Consider the following 24,509-nt stretch of genomic DNA (forward strand, 5'->3'; position numbering starts at 1 on the left):
AGCCCTGCTTTGGAGCAAAGCCGACTCGGGCAAGACTGGAGTTCCACGAGGTCGCATAAAAACAGCCCCATTCTGCTGACGGGGCCGCCCGCCACTCAACTCTCCCCATTCCGCGCGAATCTGCGACTACCAAACACCGGCTGAATCACCGCGGGATGTGCGGGCGCGAATCGCGACCAGGTTTACCTCGGAATCTCCGCGTCCCACCCTGGCGCCCTGCCAACTGTGTCGCCTTCCTACTACACAGTTCCCCCCCCCCGGGCCGCCTTTTAAGCGCATGCGCCTTTCCCCCTTCTTCCTCTCTCCGGAAGAGGGGAGGAAAGAAAACCGCTCCCGAAGGGGCGGGGGCGCGAAGCGCGAGTCGTCGCGTCCGAGGCGAGGCTGACGTTTGTGACGCGCATGTGCGCTGCGCGTCGAAGCAAACGGACGGCTGGGCCGTGGAGGGGCGGGCAGCGGAGCGAGGAGCGACCCCCCGACCTGCTGTGCCTGTTTCTCCGCCGCCGCCATTATGCTGTGGTTCCCTGGCACCATCCCGGCTGCCATCGCCGACGCCAAGCAGCGCAACGCGGTTTTCGTGGTGTTTGTGGAAGGTACGGGCCCGTCCGTGTGTTCGTAACCTGGCTTCAGCGCTCTTGCTTCCGTGGGCTGCCCGCATGCGGGCCCCTCTTCGCCCCCCCGCCCTCGCTCGCAGCGGAGCTCTGCCTCAGGTGGCAGGCAGCCTTCCTCCCGTCTGTTCAAAGCCCCGTGGACCTAGGCAGCGGCCTTATCCGTGCGGCCCGGCCGCTGGACCTCCTCTGTCGCCTGCTCCGTGTGGACGCGGCTCCTCAACATCTGAGGCAGAGAAGGGACTATCCCAAGGGCCTCTTAACGGGCGACTTCCAGCCGTCGAAGCTGGGACCTTCCGCATGAAGGTCATGTGCTCTCTGCGCCTTTTGAAAAGCGTCCTTGTTCACCAGTTTCGCTTTAGACCAGCTTTCCCCAACCTGATGCCCTGGAGATGTTTTGGACTACAGCTCCCATCAGGACTGACCAGTGGCCGTGCTGGCTGAGGCTGATGGGAGCTGTAGACTAAAACGCCAGGAGGCACCTGTTTGGGGAAGGCTGGTGTAGCCTGTCAAGGCAAACAGCTCTCCTTGATCCCCTGGCTTTCAGGGGATAAGATAAATAGGCTTCTATAGTGTATGCAAAATCATTACCACATCCAGCTCTCTGACTTATCTAGTGTAATAGGTTTGGGGCAGACTGGGTGGACTGCAAGTAACAGTCCAGGTTGAGACCAAGTGACCTTTCAATCCACTGTCTTCAGGGATATTTTGTTGTTGTTCAGTCATGTCCGACTCTTCGTGACCCCATGGACCATAGCACGCCAGGCCTTCCTGTCCTGCACTCTCTCCTGGAGCGTGCTCAAGTCCATATTCATTGCATCAGTGACGCTATCTAGCCATCTCATCCTCTGCCGTCCCCTTCTCCTTTTGCCTTCAATCTTTCCCAGCATCAGGGTCTTTTCCAGTGACTTTTCTCTTTGCATAAGGTGGCCAAAATATTTGAGCTTCAGCTTCAGCATCTGTGCTTCCAATGAGCAGTCAGGGTTGATTTCCTTTAGGATGGACTGATTTGACCTCCTTGCAGTCCAGGGGACTCGTAAGAGTCTTCTCCAGCACCACAGTTCGAAAGCATCGATTCTTCGGCACTCAGCCTTCCATATAGTCCAGCTCTCACAGCCATACGTTGCTACTGGGAAAACCATAGCTTTGAATATACGAACCTTTGTCGGCAAGGTGATGTCTCTGCTTCTTACTATGCTGTCTAGGTTTGCCATAGCTTTCCTTCCAAGGAGCAAGCGTCTTTTAATTTCATGGCTACAGTCACCGTCTGCGGTGATCTTGGAGCCCAAGAAAATAAAATCTGTCACTGCTTCCATTTCTTCCCCTTCTATATGCCAGGAAGTGAAGGGTAAAAATGATTTGGTGGTGTTTCTCAAAATTGTATCGCATTTCCCAGTTGGTACTGGGAATACGTTTGATGGTGTCATTACAATATCCCCCATACTATTTTTTTTACTTTGTTTTTATCCTGTGATATCCTGAAGATTCACAAATTGCAATAAACAGTCTTTCATCTGTCTACTCCATGCAGTCTTCTCCTTATGTTTCCTTTGAGGTAGACACATCTATTATCTGTCTTATGAATTGCCTGAAATGTCTTTTCTGTATAGCTCTTCCTCTCCCCCCCCCCCACCCCAGTTTCTTTGTAATCATAGTTTCTGGAAGTTATACTACCACAACTGGAAAAATCTCAGGCATCTGGTCATGCAGATACCTACTAGGAATGTATAGTCATTTGGTTTTCCTTTCACCTCTGTGTTCAGTTCTGTTTCTTAACATTCCCAGTTTAATAGTAATACTATTTCATACAAGTGCTAACAACAGCTAGACTCTATGTAGAACTATTCCATCAGTTATAACAAGGAGAAGAAAGTAGTCAATTAACTGTTGTCAGTGTGTATAGATGGCTTTTTGTCATCAGCAGCATGAATGTGGCTCTATATCTCTCATAACTGTTCCCTCCCCAACCCAGTTCTCTGTTCATATTAAGAGTGAATTTCTGGTAGATCTATAAATGTACACATTCTCAATAGCCATATACCTATTGAAATCAATGCATTTTATTTCCCCACAATGGGCACAATTTAAGCGAATTTAGGTACTTTAAGGCCCATTGATTTCAGTGGGAGAAAGATATGCATGTCCTTAACTTTCCCAAAGAAATCAATGAGACAAGAAAGTGCTTATATTGTGCCACATACTGTGTGTTTATAAGATACAATTCTACAGCTATCATGTGTAACATAAATGATGACACACACCAATATTACAGAATGCATTTTTTAAAGTGTTAAACCACTTATACTATGTACAGAGGTTTAAAAAGTACACACAAGATGCTGCAGCCTGAGTTGTGTTTATTTTTTTAAAGCACCGAATCCCTTCCTTCCTTTCTTTTAACTACAGTATGCCGTCATTCCACTTAATTATGTCACTGGATTAGAGAGCTTTCTGGCTGCACCCTTTAGGATAGCAGCTCAGAGTCCCCTTCTTTGTGCTACACTAAAGATGGATACAGAGAAAGGAAACTATTTAGTAGATGGCTTAAAGCTTATTACATGGCACTGATTATCATATAAACTAGGGATGGAAAACCTCCACTGCGCCCCCCACCCCTCTGGGGGCACACTCTGCTGCCACCAGAAGTGGCTCCAGCACTGGAATTCCAGTGATTCTGTTGAAAAACAGGGCGTGTGACCACCATGCACCTTGTTTGCAATAGAATTGCTGTTGTGCAGCAGTGATGTTTGGTGGTGTGGTAGCGGGCGGGTGGATGGGAGGGAATGGCCTTGGTAGGTGGCATGGCTGCATGTTGTCCACCCCTGGCTTAGATCATCTGAACTGGGTTGTTGTCTGCAGCCCTTGACATGCAGTTAAATTCAGCTTTATCACCACCCTTTTTTCCCTGGATTTCCAACCAGCCATGGAGAGGTGATAATATTGGGATTAACCACACTGTTGAAGGCTTGATAACTGCCTCCCCATAGACACTACATGACAGATTTTCAAGTGGCTACCAAGTGGCACTTGGTCAACTTACACCACTCTGGTAAAAGGTGTCGGTCAGGAAGAGCCTTTTTTGTGCATAATAATTGCAGGTAGCCAAAGTAATGGAAACTATTTTCATAGCAGACACTACCATACAAGTAGTGAAATTGGTTATTTGTGAAACATTCATTTCCTGTGCTCAGTTTTCTCTAAGAACTGCACCAGTTGTTCTATGACAGAGATCACAGCAATCTTAATATTTCTGCTGTCATGCATGAACTTCAGTATACCTACCAAACAGATTTGCCATGCCTTTTGAATGTGATTTCTGTTAAATAAGTCCTGAAATAAATATATTCACTGTATACTGACAGCACTTCAGAACATGCACAAATGTCTTGAAATCTATGTAATAGTACAGCGGTGGGTAATCTTTTTATGTTGAGGGCTGCATTTCCTCCACGATAATAAGTTGGGGACCTCATACTGGCTGTGGGCAAGGCTTGAAAAAAAGTAGATAGGGATGCCACTTTTCTTTCTTCTGCCCCCTTTTATTTCTTGCTCTGTCATCTCCTTTCTCCGTCTCTCTGTTTCCGCTTGACTTCCATGCTGGATGGGGAGAAAGATTTCTGTTCCTCCCTGCCCAGTCTGGAAATGCATTGGGCTGCCATAGGAGGAACAGATTGCTTTGTTCCTCCTATGGCAGCTCTCCTGGTTTCTGTGTTGGGTGGGGAGGAAGAGATTTCTATTCCTCCTACCCAGCATGGAAACACAGTTCACTAAACATACTTACAAACCTCTTCAGGTCTTGGTGCTAAACACATGAAGATCTCTAAGAGCAGCTGGGCACACAGGGACATTGGGTGATGTCATTCTCTCCCCCACCCCTGGTCTAGCCCTCACATGTTCTACTTACTGGATTCTAAGACATTTGTAAATGAGTGAATTCTATTTTTTTTTTTTTTACTGAACTTTGATAGTGATGGCCACCTATATTGTAATTGACAGTCATGCACAGCTTGCCACACACACTAGGAAATTCTCCCTAACTGGAACAGTTTCACTGTTTGGCTCACACCATACAGTTGCTTGTCTGGATGTATCAAAAAGCTTCCTAGAGGAAGGGTGGGATATAAATATAATAGAGAATTCAAAAGATTGAGGTCATCTGGAGCAATTTGATGCTACAGATGACCTCAAGTATTGAATTTTGAAGTATTTTCAGATCTTAATTTAACACAGTGAAGAGGATAAAAGACTGAAAAACTGTAGCCATCCTTAAAGTGAAAATTGCCAGACTTCAGAGTAGTGGCTAACAAGGAATAATGAAAGTATAAAATTCTGGTGAGAAATTCCAGAAGAGTGTAGAAGTGTTAGGATTAATGGTGCTACAACTAAAAGATTATTTAAAGCATTGATAACTTTGAATTTTTAAGAAGTTAATTATACAGCATTTTGTAAATGATAACCTGTAAAAATTGGCTGAAGTCAGCTTTTCCACAGTATGTTTCCTGCATGTCCTCTGCACTATATGTCACATGCTAAGCATCCCTTTGGGAAATCAACACCCTTGAGCACTTTATTTTTCTCTCTGTGTTCCCTCTAGAGAAATAATTTTAGAGTACGCAGGTTGTGGCTGTGCTGGCAATTGGCTTGGCTCAGCTATTTTCTACACTTCTCTGCCTCTATCAGTCAATACAACAGTGTTGTTTTAAGCACAGTTTAATGATAACAGTTACCCTATTGACAAGATCATTTGAAAAAGTATCACCTTCCCATCCTCATTTTGATGTGCCTTACTAAGTATCTGTATATGGGTACATAATTTGGGATTACTTTTTTTCCCTTTGTAGTGCTCTATAGTTAGCGAGATGGGGAGGAGATAACCCAAGTACATTACTCAAAGTCAGATTGAAAGCTAATGAGTAAGCCATATTAAATCTGATCCTCATACTTTGATTTTACAACTCTAGGTAACTGAACAAAACATTTATGCTGATAAGTTCGGTTTTCCTTGTTTGTGTGTTCCAACTATAAACAGGAGTTCCTATATAATTCCTTTAAAAATAAATGAATCTTAATCTTAACGCTATTTCCTAAAAATTCCAGTCTTTGTGGTTATAGACATTATAATACGGAAGAAATAATGAAAATGTGTTTCTTGGAGGGCATTCCTCTAATTGTTATACATGTTCAAAGTATGAATCCAGTAGCACCTTTTTGGACTAATTTTTAATTTAGCATAAGTGTTTGCCATTCACAACCCCTTCTTCAGATGCAGAAGTGAATAGTATCAGGTTACATGGGAGGAGTCAACACTGCATCACCTCCCTGTGCCTTGTCAGCCCTTCTGGAAACTGGGGAAAATGAGGAGAGCCACAGTTTGGGCTCCTTCCACCTGGCCCATGCAGGAAGGAACCACACTGCAGCACTCTTATCATGAAAATAAGGTAAGGAGGGGCTTGTAGTGAACAGGACATTTACTCTCAATATTTTTCCCTTTTCAGCAGTATCCTCTATTATAAAAGAATCAGGAGAGTAAGGGATATATAATGTTTCACCCACATGAAGGTACTACTGCCTGCATACTTCAAATAATACAATGCTCGAAGTTGGGAGGGATGCCATCCCATTCTTTTTGGGCAGACATGTTTGAGTCTGACCTAACCATCCCAAATCCTTTTTTCTCCTTGGCACTAAAGTAAGACTAATATGGCTATCAACTCATAATCTATGCTGTTATTGAAAGCTGGAAGAGGTATATGTTTTATCTGAAACACAGGAATAATCTGTCTGCATTGTCAATCTTGCTGAAAGGAGGAGGAACTGCTGTGTGTAATAAGCACACAGTTGCAAAAACATATTCTGAAAGTATGAAATACCCAGTGACGTTCTCACTATTTTGGAAGTCTATAATATAAATCCTCCATTGTATAATGCAGCTGGAGCATTAAATATTTGCTTAGAAGGAAATTATTTCACAATGAAGCTTACTTCCAAGTAAGTGTGTAAACTATTGCAGTCTTGGCAAAACAAAGATTTCAAGTTCTGCAAAAATATAGAATACCTTGCATGTAAACAAAACATAATTAGGGATTCTTAAAATATTGTGACTAGGTGACTATCTTTTGGAGATCTTCGGCTGCACAGTTCACAAAGATTTTGACTGTAATCCAGAGCCATTGTGTAATCTAGAATTGTATGAGAAAAGGTATGGGGACCCTTTATGAAATCCAAATGCCCCATTCCTTGATTCCCACAAGAAGGCATGGTCCTGTGAATCCAATCACAGCAGTCCCAAGGCACATCTGAGGGTGCCTGATGCAGCCACCAGGCTGAAATTAAACAAATCTGGTCAGTGACCGTCTGAGAGCCCATGTATACTGCTTTGAGTTCCATGATGGAAGAAAAGCACACAGAATTGACTAAATAAATTAAAATGTTAGACAAATCATCTCTTCTCCCTCCACCTTTCCGTATTCTTCTAAAAACAGTAGCTAAGGGTGCCTACCACAAAAGGTAAGGGACCAGGGCCTCTCTGGTCTCCCTATAATTTGCGTGCTGATACTGCATGCATCTTCCTGGCTGGGAAGTAGCCTTACAAGTGGATGGGACATTTTTCCGTGCCGCTGTTGACAGTGGGAGAGTCCTGCTTACACACATGGGGTAGTATTGCTGGATTTCAGATATTCCATATCTAGGCATAGTAGCTAGGGTTTAGTTCTTATTAATAGTTCTACATCATAGGTTATCAGGGCTCCATAGTACTTTATGTATACATGTGTTGATCTTAGTAGATTTTTACGCAAAATGAAGTAAACTTTCAAAGGCTAAGCAGCAAAGAAATACCCACTAGTTTGTGTTCTATAAGCATTCCAAAGTGCATAGTTTATGAAATGGTTGATACAGGGCTCTCTGCTGTATCAATCCTAAACTACAGAATGCTCTCCCTTCAGAGTTAACACTCTGCTCTCTCAGCTTTTAAAAAAAGAGTTAAGATACATCTTTATAATTTGACCTTTTAAATTGTTTTAGTTGCTTTAATGTTTTAATATATTATTTTTTATGTTTTTATATTGTTTGATATGTTGTTCACTGCCTTGGTGATTTTTGTGGAAAGGCATATTACAAATAAATTGTATCCAAAGATAATGTGGCTGAAAGATATTTAGTAGATTACCTAGAGCAGGGGTGGGCAGCCTTAGTGGATTTGGGGGCTACATTGCCCACCACCACCACCACCAGCCTGCCAGAAGTGGCCATGCTACTGCCAGATTCCCAGCGATTTTCAGATAATTCCTGCAGTTGCTCATGATGTGGAACAGTCAAATGTATTCCTTTTGCTGAGGTTTAGTTTTGATATTTTGTCTATGGCTATAATCCAGTCATAAACTTTATGTGGCCCAATTTACATGATCACCACGGCTTTAACAGGCCACAGTGGCATGTTTAAGCCACAGCGTGTGCCAAGCAATTTACCTAATTACCCACCCTGGCACAGCTTGTTGTGTCGCCCAAACCTGGGCAGTGTGGCTTGTTTGAGGGGAAAACGACTCTCAAATAACCCATGGCCTGTTGTAGGATTATTTGAAGGTCATTTCCCCCTCAAACAAGCTGTGCCACCCAGGTTCGAATTATACAACAAGCCATGCCCAGGCAGGTGATTAGGCAAATGGCATCCAGCATGTACCATGGTTTAAACAAGCCACTATGGCTTGTTTATGCCTCAATGATAGTGTAAATTGGGGCTATCATTGAGTTCGCACAATCATACATGGCAGTCGCAAGCCCCTTAATTAGCATAACTAGCCTCACCGGGTGTGAGTTGTCATGACATTTGAATCTGGCGAGGGTTCAGACCGCCCTGAGACCCTAGAACAAGCTGGGCAAAGTGTTCAGTGGCTTTGAATAGCAGACCTCCTTACTAAATCAGAAACAACTTTCTACTGCTATTAGAAAATAAATCCAAAGCCTTTCTGGATGCATAAATCTAGTTATATAGTTCTCTGGATTGTGGCCCATATATTGATTTAGTTTTTGAAGTTTTCCATTAATAGCTTGACCTTCTAGGATATATTTCTATTGAAGCATTGGGATCTCAGTCACATAGAAACATTAAATCAGGAAATGATTTACATTAAATCAAAGAAAGACTTTGATTTAAGATGATGCATGAATGACAATTATATTTGTCATTTGATATTTGTCAACTGTATTTTCTTTCAGAATTCTAGTAAAAAATAAAGATGCTGCACACAAAACTTTTTCATACCGCTTCACTTTTGTTTGATTTAATTTAGAACAGCCACTAATGATAGATATTACTCCTATGAATTGGCGATAATTATTTTCTTCCAATTTCTACTGTCATTTCTGATTTCCTGGTATTCATGAAGTCCATATCTAATTTATATATAATATTTGGGGGAAGGCTGCCAAGAATCCACATGTTTTCTGTATGGGCTGTTATATTTTTGTTCTGTTAACAATAGTTACTTTGCCTTTACAATAATTGCACAGAAATAAGCATCCATTTATATTGCTTGCATTCTTCTCACAGAAGGTTTGACTTTCAGAGATCCTTCCTTCTCCCTCAGCCCCCATACCTCAACCTACCCTATTCATCAGGGTCGCTCAACCCTCTCTGTAGCATTGGATACTACCAGGAGGAGGAGGAGGTGGGGAAGTCCACTTCCACTATCCCCATCGCACATGCCTAAATCTGGATCCAACCCATTGTTTTTGTTGCTTTTTATCCTTTAAAAAAAATTCAACAGATTATAAAATAAATACTAGATATTTGCATTTTAGAAAACAGTAAAGTGTTTCTTTGTTGGAATATAATGGGCTACATCCAGTGTCATGTGAGTGGACTTTTACTTGTGCGTCAGGACTTCCTCTTGCTCTTCTCTTCCACCTTCAGCTTCCATTTCATTTCTGGGCAGACAAGTATTGGATCCAACCCAATGAATTAGCAGTTTCAAATAGAATAGTTGTAAATTTTTCAGTACTAAGAGCCAATTTACAAACACAGAGGGCCATGGCTAACTTGTTTATTCTAAGTTGTTGTTGTTCACTTGGATGATGTGGTACCTATGAGTTGCCCTGTGAAGCAAGGCACACAAAGTATTGGGTTCTGTATACCTGGGAACTCCTCAGGTATGAAGGAAAATATTAGTTTGTAAATAAAAGGAAAAAATAAATCTAAATGGCTTCCAGGACCTATAGAAAAGGATATCCATTGAAAATAAAAAAGGAAACCATCAGGGGGTGGGGTTTGCAGGAATAATTGACTTTTTTGAGCCCCTAACAGCTTCTAGTATCAAATGTCCAAGGATATGCATGCCATGAAGTTAAAACAATTTCTTGTATAATGCAGGGAAGTTTCTGGACAGGGCAGGGGGAGGCAAAAAGATATTGTCACACACACACCCATTTTGTGAGTCAGTAATTTGTTCCATAGAAGTGTTTGTTCTTGGGACATTTTAGTATCTCACATCTATCTGAAGTGATAACTTGTTATGGGTACAGCAAAATAATGAAGACAGAGTTCTTCTATTGCTGTTTTTGCATATTGATGTAATTTTCAGTCATGTTTCTAGCATTATTCCCACCATTATGAGCTGAAAATGTCTTAAATGAAAACCAAACTGTGAGACACTTTGTTTTGTGGAGCACTGCATGTTGATCTTGTGAGACTGCCTTTTCCTTCTTCTTTGCAGCATGATGTCCGTCTATCATGTTTGGGTCATCTGGAACAGTCTTCCCCAACCTGGTGCCCTGCAGATGTTTTTAGATTACAACTTGCAGCATTCTTGACCATTGGAAGTCCAAAGCATCTGGATGGCATCAAGTTAGGGAAGGTGTATTTGGAGCTATTTGTTGTGCATATCCTGCACCTGCTGTCTGCTTGTGACACTTTTTGGTCTGGATTTTTTTAAAGCTGATCTGTGGGGACTGATAAGTAGGTTATACCACTTTTGGGTCAGTCCTAACTGCACATTGTGTGATCGTTCTTGCCTTAAATTCACGAACATATTTTGCTAATAGGATTGCATTTCCACTAAGTTGCACTTTGTGATTAATCTATATTTCCATCTTTGAAAAAACCTTGTTCCTTTTCATAGGGGATGATGAACAGTCCACAGAGATGGCTGCCAGCTGGGAGAATGAGAAAGTGACTGAGGCAACAACAGATGGCTTTGTGGCTATTAAAATTGATACCCAAAGGTTTGGCAATTTCATCTGTTTTTGTTTGTCAGTAATATTTTACTTTGTAATCAAGGTATTTTTGAAAGGCCTAGAATTTGGAGAAAATTTATTGAATTTTATGCAACCAGATATTAAAAATACATTTTATGGCCTAATTGACCTTATTCTGGTTACATTCCTGCTACTCCCATTATCAGCCAAAATAAGGTTATTGATTATCTGGCAGGTGAACATCTTTCACTCCATAAAATTAAAAGCCATAAAACATATAGGGAGAGTCGGGGCCTGTTGGGCCTCTTCCTTCCCCACTCTGCATCCCCATCCCCCAAAGGAAAGGCCAGTTTGAGAGAGGGTGGTAAGCCTCTTTTTGCCCACTATTCAAAATCATCTTCCTCCTTAAGAGATTATTTGGAATAGAGAAATATCAGGCAGGAAAAGATTAAGCAACACGTGTGCACATGTGCGCACGTGCACGCGCGCATGCACACACAAGATAGCTTTCAGGAACGAGTGTTTGAGCTAGGTTTGTAACATGTAGTTTGTCACTCAAATGAGATGCATTTCTTCCTTCTATCCTTTTCTTCCTTCTTTCCTATCTTTGGCTGATACTTTTATTAGGTGATGTTGTAACCTGACCTAATAAACTAGGTCAATGTGCTATTGCTTGCTTGCTTTCAAGCATTTTCTCCCACTCTTAGCTGAAAAGGCTCCCAAAGAAGCTAGGGTAAGATGAGTAACAAAAAGACAGTCCCTGTCTTTGGGCATGCAGTCTAAAAGACATGACACAAAATGGAAGTGGGATGGGGAAGGAGGAAGAAAAAGCTAGTTCAGGCACCAGTTCTTAAAGGTACAGAAGTTCTTATAATTACAAGCTTGAATGGAAACAGTTGAGGGATTGGAGGAGCCAAATGAAGCTGGTTTGTCAACCTGATCTGATTGGAGTGGGCCTTGCTTCCCATCTCTCCCAGTGCAGCAGCCAGGTGGAATGACTTGCCTGTCTGAGGGCTCATATGGTCCTTTAGAAAAAGAAGTACCTGGTTACGTAAATTACAGGTGCAATATTAATCCTGGAGTTCTTATATTCTATCTTTGTAGTGTTGTATTGCTTAATTCCAGTACAGTGTTTCAAAGAAACAAACTAATTTGTTGCAATTCCGCAAGGATTTTGACATCACGGATTATTTTATGACATTTCAGAGGATTACGGTTATTCACTAATCAAATATTTTCTTTTATACAGTGAAGCCTGCCTGCAGTTCTCACAAATCTGTATCCTTTGAACAGAATACATTTAATTGAAGCATTTCATATTAGGATAACTGCAAATCATTTGTTCCAAAATCAAAGAGATAAATGGACCAATGCAGCTGTACTCCATTGCCATCTTTTGTGAGCTGTGTTTTCATAGGGCACAAACATTGGGATCTCCTGCTCCTGAAAAGATTCTGTCCTTTCTCCATTGCTGCTCCATATATTTGGAACTGCCTCCCAGAACACCAGCAATAATGCCACCTCTTTTACTTCATTTAAATTCCTCTGTAAAATGCACATTTTCTGTAAAGCCTTTGGCACAACCCCCCAAGTTCCCACATTCTACTGTAATTCAGCCTAAACATTTGCAGTCAAAACAACTGAATGTTGCTTCCCTGTTTAGTGCTGCCTCCACTTCCTGCCTCTTCCTCTGATTTTCCCTTGTGTGAAAATTTTAGATTATAAGTACCTCAGGGCAGAGAGCTGTACTCTATAAAGCTTCATACACACTGGCACTAAATAAATAATAATCATCTTCTCTAATGTTTTCAATGGAGGGGCATCAAAACTAGGTAGTCATTTCTACCTCTTTCCTCCCAGCAGTTCATCAGTTTTTTTAATCCCGTGTTTTTCCTAGTTGCATGTTAGGGATGGTTCATATAGTGACATGGTCTCTACTAAAAGCAGAACTCGCTGGTGACGTGCCATGTGGGAAGCTAGTTGGATGAAACAGTATCCATGTGGTTACAGCATGATTCTGTTGCTCTTAACCATCCTAGCTAATCACCTGGTTTTCAGTATGACTTCCTGGCAATGATTAAAATCAATTCAACCACATGAGCACCATCTCATGCAAACAGCTTGCTGGACTTTGTCACCATGAGATGTAGTGATGACCACAAGCTTAGATGGCTATAAAAGGATTAGATCTATTTGTGTAGAATTGGTCAGTCAGCATCTGTTATCCATGTTACTGAAATTGAGCCTCTGTGTGTACAGAGGCAGTTTACTTCTGGATACCAGATGCTAAGGACAAACCACAGGGGAAAGCTCTTGCCTTCATGCTCCTGTTTATGAGCTTCCCAGAGGCATCTGGAAGACTGCTGCTAGAAACAGAATGCTGCACTAGATGCATCTTTGTGCTGATCCAGCAGGGATCAGCAGTGAACTACCATCCACATGTGTGAATCTCTATCTCAGACTGTGGTAGAGAACATCCCTTAAAAACAAAGGCGGTACATGTTCTGAGGCTAGATGATACATGCTGCTTCTAATTTGGACTCCGCATTCAGTTTCTGTACTAAGGATTTATGTGTGAACAGTCTAATAATCTATCAAAATTGGGAGGAGGACGAAGCAGCAGGAAAGTGATAGGTTGGTGTACCACTTAAATCTGCCTAGGAAGTTCAGACATTTTTGTTGGCAGCACTGGTTTGCTATATACTCTGCTTGTTCAGCTGTTTCCAGTAACCCACCTCTCTTAATGATGTTTGTTCTTCTTTTTGTCTAACAAATGAGATATATATTGTCCTTTACTGTTACTGCATAGATCCTGTAGTATGTGTTCCATCCAGTTTCTTTATAGGAGACAATGGAGTTCCCTTGGAAGTAATTGCTGGCAGTGTTTCTGCAGAGGAACTCATTACAAGGATTCATAAAGTCAAGCAGGTAACAACAAATGGTGACACACCTGTTTTTAATAGTGAACTCTTGTTTTAAAAAGTCTTACGTGGAACAAATAAAAGAAAGAAAAGGTCATTGTGCCTATAGAACTGTCAGGTTTATGCACTCTTGATTAGTGTATTTTTAATCCTATTGATGTTATACTCAATTAAACCGGTATACAGGTATTCTGTACAGCGCTAAAGATGTATTAATACAGTACTGAGGACTTTTGCCAGAAGAGTAAAATATTTTTCTTGATGGGCTTAACAAATGGATTTTATATTCACTTCCAGAAACGTATTTGTTTCCCAGCTTTTTTTTTAGTACAGTAAGAATGAACAAGTTGGAACTTGAGTTTTTTTTTCCCCTTTAGTATTGAGCTATTATTAGGTCTGAGTCCTGGCCTAGAATTAGAGTCCCCCTAACTTGTGTTGCATTGTCCACAACACCTGCTACTGGCAGCTTTATGATGATAATAACCCATTCCACTCTGGCGAGCTACTGGCACATTTGTAATCAAAAAGGAGTTTTCCATCAGGTTAGACTAGCGACCCCAGCTTTTTATTCTATTGCCCCTCAAGTGCATACTATGGCATGTGCTATCAACGAGTTTAACTAAATATTGTTGCTTTCCCTACCAACCCATCTGGTATTGGTGAACTCTAAACTTAGAGGTCTGTTATTATGAACTAATTTGATTGTAATTTTAGAGGCATTTAGTTTTCATTCCAGCCCTACAATTAAACAGTCTGGAACTTTGTACTAAAATTCATAATTCTACAACAGATAAAGCAGGGGACAGAGTTGGCATAATTCACAAGATACAGCCCCTTTTTCTTCACCATGTATTGTCATCTAGATTTGGAATTGTAGGCTAAGTTTGTGATTCTGTGCACACTTTCCTGTGAGTAAGCCCCATTGAATGCAGCTGGACTTGCTTCTGAATAAAAATACATAAGATTGCACCATAGCAGTGCAATCCTATGCATGTCTACTCAGACATAAGCCCTATTGGCCAGGGTTGCACGATCACAGTGGCTTGTTTAAACCATGATGCGTGTCTGGCACCATTTGCTTGACTGGGTGCAGCTTGTGATGTCATCTGAACCTGGGCAGCATGGTTTGTTGGAGATGGAAACAATCCTCAAATAACCCAAGTTCAGTGGAACTTACTCCCAGGTAAGTTTGCATGGGATTGCAGCCTAGATTTAGTATTCTGAACAGAATAGAGGTGTTTTTTGTCCCTAGAAAACTAGCAGTTGTTTACCTTGTTAATTTAGAAAATGGCATCAAAAGCAATCTCCTGGAATTAAGCAGTTACTTATGTCAACGTTTCTTCCTTCCGTAGATGCACATGTTAAAAAATGAAGCATTAGAAAGTTCTGCTTCATGTTCCTCCCCTTTATATAGTGTCACAGAAGACTCTCAATCCCAAATAGCTGAGACTTCTGAAGTGCAGCCTGAAAGACCACATTTAACCTCAGCTGGTAAGTATTAATAGCGCTCTACTTGTGAATAACTTTGCTTTTGACATATTACCATTCCATCCCCCTGAAGATTAATTTCAAGGTATAGAACTATTAGTAAAGCCTTTCAGCAAGTGGGTAATTGCCCTTTTTCATGTCTGCCTCATCATGGTATTACCCAGTAACTGCTTCCTTTTCCCATCCATGCTGCTGCCTGTCCCACCATGCCCTTCCTCATTTGCAGACTATACTTCAGAGCAGTGTCTCTTTCCTTTAGAGTCCGGAACACAAAAGGGATAACTATGCAATGCTTTTTCTAACACCAGGAAAGCATGATACAGTGGCAGGTGCACTACTGGTCCTAGTGGGAGTCAGTAATTGTGTGCGTTGATTAGACCGGGAACATTTGGATCAACATAATTTAATTGTTTAACTGTTATAAAAGAACCTGGTATCCAGAATATTCAGAATAGCAGCTTTGAACAGAAGTAGCATGAAGATGTTTTTGTTTCTAAGAAGTGAGTCAGTGTGGATGATTGATATCTGTATTGGTATAATAGAATTTCCAAACTACATATGTATCATAAGATTGATATAAACTATGAACCTGCCTGTAGCTTCTGCATGTCCCACCACCAAGAGAAGTTAGGTTGGTGAGAACCTAGGATAGGGCCTTCTCTGTGGCACAACCCACCCATACATCTCTTTCACAAAGGAAGTTAGGCTGGCTCCTTTTTCATTCAATTTTAGGTGGGCTGTTAACACTTCTTTTTGTTCCACATGGCTTTTTAGTATTTTTAATATATTAGCTCTACACTTAGTTTTTAAGATTCTGTCCTGCTCTTAACTCTGTTCTTGATGATGTTTTAAAGTTTTTACATTTAAAAAAAGCTTTTTAATAGTTTTAAGTTTTAATTGTAAGTCACCTTGGGGACCTGTTTGGTCCAAAAGATGACTCATAAATCTTTAACTAAATAATAAATACATAAAACTATAGCAATCTCTTTTATGGTGCTAAAAGTTGAATATTTATTTTCCCCTTCAATCTCCCTCTTTTCACATATGTATAATTTCTAAATTATTTTAAGCTGAAGTAAATTTAACCCAGACAAATGAGGAAAGTGACAGAAGGGTGGAACGACAGACATCAGATGACCTTACAACTAAAGTAGAAAGGTATGCTTATTTTTGCAGACTTTCTGGCTATTCCAAAAGGGATTTGTACCTGACACAGCTTTTATGAAAGATTAGTACATTTATACAAACATGAACTTGGATTTATATATCATATGATCAAAATATTTGTTCTGAGTTAATGGCCTGGTTTGTACTTAACACTAACCTATAGTTCATTTGAACCGTGGTTTGTTGCCCTACTCAGGGTTTGTCTGGCATGGTTTATTTTCTCAGTCCCTGGGTTGTTCGTTTTCCTCCTGCTTCACCTGCTCCCTCCCTGTATCCCATCTGCCTTTGTGGCACTTCAGTACTGGCATGTAAAGAGGCTGGGATTTTTTTTACTGCATTTGCCCGCTGCCTTTTTAGCTTGGCAAAACAACTGATGAACAACCCACAATTCTGAGTTCATACATAATGACAACCCATAGTTTAAAAAAAACCACAGTTCACAACCCAACAACAAACCATGGGTTTTCTGCACGGGTTGTTCATGGTTAACAACCCATTGTTAAGCCATAGTTCCAGATTTGCATGTAACAGCAAGCCACGATTCAGCAAACTATTGTTAATTAAACCATGGGTTGTTGTTACATGCGAACCAGGTCACTGCATGGTGTGTTGACTGCTAAGAAAGAGATGTGACTGAAACTGCCACCTGATACCAGCTCTCATGGCTCCTGTTGATCCTGCTCTAACACTGGGAGTGAGGGATGCTTGTCTTAGGTGTTGGACAGGGGAAAGAGAAGATGGAACTACCTGGCAGGTACATGGCTGCCTTGTAGTAATGAGCCTTCCATATCCATCAGACCCCAGGAGAAGCTTGTCATTCTCCATCATTACCTAATATTTCTTGAGCACCTAAACTATACAAGGTATATCTCTAAAATGAATGAAATTCCTGCTTGTGGGCTGACAAGACACTGAGAATAAGGAGTATGCTTTAGTTTCTTAGAGATTAAAATAGAACATGGAGGTGTAAAAATGTGTCTTTTAGGATAGCTTGAATAATGGCTTGCTTATGCTGGAGAATAACAATACGTGGCTAGGAAGACAGGTTAAAAATAGAAGTAAGAAAGGAAAGAAGATACGAAGCTTAAGATTAGTAGGAACTGGATTCAAGTGGGTAGGTGATGAATTATAATTGAAAGGCAAAAAGTCACACCAGCAGTAGAAACTGGCTAAAAAACCCTCTTGGAACAGCGGTTTCTACTTTTAAAAGCACCTTATTAAGAACCGCAGCAAACTATTCTTGTTCTGAACTTGGTATTTCTTTAAAAAGAGAGAGTGCTGACTGATATTTTCTATTGTTTCTGTCATAAAGTCACGTGTCAGACATCTTGGCAAGATAGCTATCAGTTACTAATAGGGGATATATTACAACAGGTGATTTCTGGAAGCATTTAACAGAACCTGATCTTCTGCAGTAAAGCCTTTTGGGAATCTATTGTGCTCCAGAAGAAGTTTCAAAAGGTGGAATTACTTCACTGTAACATGAGTTATCTCCAGTTGAATTTAGTTTACCTTTCTAGCCAGATTTGATGTGACACTTCATAACACAGAAGTAAGGTTTCATCTTGGTTTTGTTTATTTTTCCAAATGCAGAGTGACACAGAAACTTGAAGAAAGAAGAGAAGAGAAAAAGAAAGAAGAAGAACAGGTAGAGTGTAGCTGAATTTTTAACACTGGTTTTTACTGTACTTTCAGTGGGCTAGATCCAGAGTTCTGTAGAGTGGAACTCTGTGAACTGGATGCTCCCATGGGACAAAAAGATGTGAGGTGATTTATGCTGATTTCCCCCTGCAGCTCTTGAAAATCTGCTCCAGAGGGCTGGGGGACAGCATTGGAAGTGGTGCTGGGGGCTACAGTGGGAAAGAGAAATTGGGAGAAAATCACTCTCTTCCCCTGTTTCTGCTTGCCAGAGCATCCAGTTAGTAGATTAGGAGCCTCCACTGGATCCAACTTACTTCTGTGAACAGAAAGAGCCCTTACATTTGCAGAAGAGCAGGTCTTTGTCTCTATCCCAATGTCTGAGTTTTTTCTGTTAAACAAGAATCTTATTTAAAGAAAGCCAAAAATTAATCTATATTTACTATATTTAGTGTTTATTGTAATGACTAGGAAACTTGTATTCTCTTTTTACTTAGAAAGAAATCAAGAAAGAAATTGAAAGAAGAAAAAGTGGGAAAGACATGTTGGAGTACAAAAGGAAACAGGAAGAAGAGCTTACAAAACGAATATTGGAAGAAAGGAACAGAGAAAAGGCTGAAGACAAAGCTGCGAGGGAACGCATCAGACAGCAGATTGCATTGGTAAGTAGTCAGTTATTAGGTGGATTAGTGGGAATTAGTACATCTTTAGCATACTTGACCCTAAATATACTTCCTTAGAAATCGGTGTACAATTTGATGGCTATTCTGGTTTGGAGTAGTGGAGGTTCATCTTCAAAAAAATCAGTCCTGCCAAAAATATTTTAGCACACATTTTGCATCTGCTTCTTCTCGTAGCTAAATAAATAAATAGCTTTGTGCTGGAAAAAATGTCATGTCAAGGAGTCACCTATAGATCACTCAACTTCAGTGTAACTTGCAGGCCTGGTATTTGCATTCAGGTTTGACATAATAAAGCTATCAAAAGATGTTACTTCATCAGTTTCAAAATGCATATCTACTGAATATAATAAATACTGTGAACTAATAGTCTCCCTCACCTCATGGGGAGCATTAATAAGGAATGTGACACATAAAATTGCATTTTGCCTTTACAGCTGTATTAAATATAAAGGGTTGGATCCAGACTTAGCCATGCTTAAAGTGGATCCAATGAATTAATGGGACTTAAGTTAGTCTTGAGTAACTTAAATTGCATTAATTTCAATGGGTCTACTTTAAGTATGGCTAAGCCTGGATCCAACCTGAACAAAAACAACAGGTTTTACATAGACGTTGGTGGTGATTTGTCACTGATCATTCTGCTAAGTGAAATTGCATTTATTAACAGCTTCAACTGGTATAAGAAGAGCCATAGTAACATGTAGCTTGTTCTCTTTATGAAGGATCGTGCTGAACGAGCAGCTCGTTTTGCAAGGTCAAAGGAAGAAGCAGAAGCTGCAAAAGCTGCTGCTCTCCAGGCTAAGCAAGCTGAAATGGAAGCCAGGAAGGAAGCATCCCAGAGGGAAAGAAGGTGAATTGTTTTTTAACCTACCATCTAAGGGCTCCTTCACACGGAGATTTTATCCTGCGATTGAGATTGCACCTTCATGGAAGTTTGCGGGCTCTTTACATGACGCCATGATCATTCAAGGCGTCTCATGCACTAAATGCCCTTTGTTCCATTTATAAATAGATTGCAGATAACGAGCTATCAAATTACCCCGTTGTGTTCCGCTTGAGTTCCCTCCGTGAAAAGAATAAAAGTGACAAGAGGAGCGAGATCAATGAAAGATAACGGAAGACTCAGATACAGGGAGAAGGAGGGGGGAAGGGGAGGGGGGAAAGGAAGCACATGTAAAGGGAGTCCATAGTGATCCTGCATTTAAAATGGAAGCAGGAAGCCCCATTTTAAATGCAGGATTTTAGGCTGGTGTAGAGATGCCCAAAGTCTTCCGTCTTCGTTCACCTTGCATAAAACCTCCCTTGTGTACTGCAGGTTCACACATTCCTTCATTTCTACCACCAGGTAATCCTACATCACTCCATTCTCAGTTCTTTATCATTTTGTATCCGTTGCCTCTCCTTTACCATCTCTGTCTTTCTTACACTATACATTTACACTTTCTGTCGGCAGAGAACATATTTCTTATGTATTCTGCATTGCCTATCACATTGCTGGTGCTAAACATATTTCAACTAAGTAAAAGTGAGAGCAAATGATCAGCTTGCCCACTGTAATATCATCTGGTATTTCAGAAAAGCATTTAAAAAGTATTTCACTAATGGAAGATGCTGCTCTTAAACAAACAAAACCCTTTCTTAACCTAAAATATCTTCCATAGTGCTATAGCAAGAATTCAGTTTCGCCTTCCAGATGGATCTTCCTTTACCAATGCTTTCCCTTCAGATGCCCCCTTGGAAGAAGCTCGACAATTTGCTGCACAGGTAAATGAGCATCTGTTGTATTTTCTAGTTAAAAGAAAGACTATGCATAGCTACAGTAAGTTATTGCCTTTAGTATTTTAAGAGAGATGTTGGTAGCTTTCATGAACAGAGGGGGCTCTATCCAATGCTGTCCACCTGCCAGCAGAATGGAAACCTGTGGTGGAAGAGTGTTCCCCCACCCCCCATTTGTACTCCCAAATTTGCTCCAGTTGGCAGAGAGAAGAAAGGGAGAAGTCCCATTGTGTGAGCAGACATCTGCTTGTGCAGCATTGGATGGGTGATGTGGAGCAAATTTGGGGGAGTGGAGGAGAGCAAGGTAAGTCCTATTTTACATAAGCAGATGTAACTCAGGGGCTTTTATATTGGCCTTTTGGGGTACTGATCCTTGGTCTCAATGCTTAGGAAGTACATTTTTTAAAGTTGCCAGATACGAATTGTAAATTGTTCACTGAGCACATGTTAGTGTCTGCTGCTGAGAATATCACTTAACCAAGTGTTACAACTTGTACAACCTTTTTATTCAAGTCATTGCTAGTTTTCGTCTGCCCATAAATTAGGGAGCTTCCAAATGTCACCAGTTTAGCTATAGGTTAGCCCAGACACATCCCACATTTGATTGGTCATTGTCATTCAGAAAACAAAGGATTAAGATGACAGGTAACTGGTGGGCTAAACATACTTCTATGTAAATCACAAGCCTTTCTTCCGTGTGAAACGTCTTAATTTGAGATGAAAATGCATTTGCCTTGGAAAAACATGACTGATAATGTGGAGTCCTTTCCATTTTCTTAATGTTTATAGATACATAAAGAGTACAAGATATTTAACAGGTTTCTTCTGTTGTTACAGACGGTTGGCAACACGTATGGCAATTTTTCATTGGCGACAATGTTCCCCAGAAGGGAGTTTACCAAAGATGATTACGGAAAAAAATTGTTGGACCTGGAACTTGCCCCAAGCGCTTCGGTAGTATTGTTGCCGGTAAGAAGACTTATGAAATATTATGAAGGATACTTGGGGAAATAAAGGAGATCAGTATTGAGGTATTCAAATTATGCCATGAACTGTTTCGCAACAATGCAATAAGACCCCTTGGAATAAGTGCATATATTAATGCCCATATACATGTACTGATTTTTTTTTTTTAGTCAAATTTTCACCTCTGTTTAAAAATCTTCCATCTTGCTTTGTTTCCTCATAAATAGGCAGGAAGGCCAGCTACAGCAGTTGTACAGTCCTCCAGTGGAGATTTCTGGAAATTCCTTGGCACAATCCTTTATCCACTGATAGCTGTTTGGCGATTTATTAATAACTTCTTGTTTACCAGCACTCCTCCTTCCCAGCCTACTGCAAGACGCCATCAGCAGGAGCACTCAAATCCTTCAGCATCTAACACTGCAGAGCCAAGCAGGTACCAATGCATTGATTAGTGTGTGCTCGCTCTAAATTTCATCTTTTGGGGTTGCGACTAACTCTTTTCTTCCCTCGGTCTTCTGGCACGTGCAGAGGGTTTAGGGCCAAGATGAGGCCTTCTCTCATTTGTGCTGGGATATGGAGAAATGCCTGCTGATGAGCAACCATCAGGCCAGTTGCTGAGTCTGAATTCCATGGTCAGCATATCCTTAGTTTAACTAAACTAAGATTGCTCTATGTCCTCATATTGTTTTGTCAGTTCCCAAGTTCTTCTTCTCAATAAGAGATTAAAAGCCCAGCACAAATAATCCAGAATGTTTAGGTCATCTTCACTGGCAGGGGCTTGTCACTTCCTTGCTGAAACAGCAGTCTAAATTTTCATTTCTATGCCCGCAGTTGCCACAGATATTTAATCTTAAATATGCTTGGGTGTATACCAAGGAACTCACTACTTGTGGTAATGTGCTTACATCTCTGCCAAATGATGAGACCACCATGAACCAGGAAGTGGCAGCTGTGACTGGCAGCCACATGTCAGTGCCCTTGCAAAGAGCCACTCTTGGGTGACTTCCCTATCTTAGTTGTTTATTGGATCCACCTTACTATGTATTGAAAAGGAGTGTTGTGGATTATATGTCCACGCAAGTTTATGTCATAATAAATCTGTTAGTCTTTAGTGTTCCACAGGACTCTTTTGTTTTTACTGCAACAGACTAACATAGCTGTCCCTCTAGAAAGTATCTTTTGTACATTGAAAACGTTAAGCAGGGTGAACAAAATCAACCTACAGGAATCTTAGTATTCCTATATAAGCCTCATTAATTTTGGAGTTTGGGGGGTGGGGAGGTCTAGCATTGAATTGGAGCTTAATGAATGATACCTCTTGATACCTAGAAAAGATTCTTTCTCTATATATTTATATTTATATATTTATATTTACACATACATTACTACTGTAGGAATTTGTTCTCAAACCACATTTCTTCTACATTTAGACAAGCGGTTAGGAAACGAGTACTGGAAAAGCGAGGTGAAGAATTCAAAAAAGAAGGCAAAATCTATCGTTTGAGAACTCAGGATGATGGAGAAGATGATAACAATACGTGGAATGGAAACTCAACCCAACAAATGTAGTTTGGGCAAAACGTACATAGTAATCATTGATTTTTTTCTTATTTGATTTAATTTCAATTAAACCTGCTGCTGCACAAGTGGGCTTGTGTCGGTATGCTACCTGCATTATGCCTTATTCCTGGTCATAGTACGTGGAATAAGGTGTTAACTCAGTTGTGTAGCCAGATACTGCAAATGTAACTACTGCCAAAAGCTCAAAGAATGTAAAGAATCCCTCTCTTCCATCAGCGTTCAGAATTTAGAATTTCATACTTATAGCCCTGTTGTCACCTGAAGGCACTTTTTTATCTATAGAAATCTTGGAACAAATCAGAAGCTCGGATTATAGAACAAGCAAGTCTGACTAGTGGAAGCATAAACCTAGAGAATTGGATAACTTATTTTTTTTCCTTTAGTGCTTCTGCAATTACAAAATAATACTGGTAGTTTTTAATCTCAAAGCATTCAATAAAGTTTTTTCCAAAAAAGAAGTAGTCTCTTAGATCATTGTCTAAAGTTCTTTGGTGCATTCCCTAGTTACTGCTAACTTTATATTATCGAGTTTATGTACTGCAAACTGTCTTAAGAATAGAAATACAGGAGGGGCATATATCTTACAATTGAAGTTATCAACATTAAAACCAAAAGTAGGTGTTAAATAAAACAAATTTTGACAGAGTAAAACAGCAACAGTTAAAAGCACATCACAGGCACGATTAAAGCTATTATAGATGATATTAAAAAGCCTGGCCAAATAAAGTCCTCACCTTGTGCCTATGTTACTGTCTTTGGGCGCCAAGTGAGCCTCCCAGAGGTGCCACCCATTGACTTTAGAGGCACCCACAGAAGGGTCTCTGAAGACAACTTCAGTGTAGCAGTAGGCTCCTGAAAGAAGGTTGTCCTTAAGGCACCAAGCAATGCAAGGCTTCAAAAGTAAGCACCAGGAGTTTGCGCACAATTCAACTGTAGCAGTTACAAGCCAGTCCCAGTTAGCTGTATTTTGAACTAATGTATCCAGGAAGCCTTCAAAGGCATACGCATGTTGCACTCCCATAAGTAACACATTGCAGTAGTAGTCTTATGTGGATATTACGATAAGGGTGGATCACTTTGGCTAGATTTTCACTGTTCAGGAGCGGCAAGTGATAGCACACCAGCCCCAACTGATAAAAGGTGTTCTATGCCACAGGTGCCGCTTGGTTTTCCAGTGATAAATCTGGATCCACCAGTGCCCATAGAGGGAACCTGATGCATTGGGGGAAGAGCAATCCCATCCAGAACAAGTTGACACTAACTTCTCCAATCAAATAGCCCACTTAACTGTACCCCTGCAACACTGAGTTCTTTAAATATAGTGGGTTGGATCCAGATTGGCCATTTTGTGAACAGAAGGGCTTCTCTCACAGAATGCACCAGGGTGCTCTCATGTTGCTCGAGAGGATCCCCCAGAACAACTTTTCAGGAGGCAGGAATGGCTAAATTGCTCCCTACCTCCTTCCTCCCCTGCACATGCAGCATCACTAACT

At 40.8% G+C, this 24,509-nt stretch overlaps 1 protein-coding gene across 1 annotated transcript; it reads left to right on the forward strand.

Moving 5' to 3' along the window:
- The first annotated feature begins 392 nt into the window (after positions 1-392).
- Positions 393-23,474, forward strand: UBXN4 (UBX domain protein 4). The gene is made up of 13 exons (XM_084809409.1): positions 393-590; positions 10,721-10,823; positions 12,046-12,074; positions 13,606-13,724; positions 15,070-15,208; positions 16,276-16,363; positions 17,966-18,020; positions 18,508-18,672; positions 19,416-19,543; positions 20,355-20,457; positions 21,307-21,438; positions 21,663-21,868; positions 22,866-23,474. Exons 1-13 carry the CDS (start codon positions 509-511, stop codon positions 23,002-23,004), a joined length of 1,488 nt encoding a protein of 495 aa, XP_084665535.1. The 5' UTR covers positions 393-508; the 3' UTR covers positions 23,005-23,474.
- Positions 23,475-24,509: the final 1,035 nt, after the last annotated feature.

The sequence above is a fragment of the Heloderma suspectum genome, chromosome 1 (genome assembly GCF_057233095.1).
Source record: "Heloderma suspectum isolate Gila_16-S chromosome 1, 16-S_ref, whole genome shotgun sequence".
Lineage (NCBI taxonomy): Eukaryota > Metazoa > Chordata > Lepidosauria > Squamata > Helodermatidae > Heloderma > Heloderma suspectum.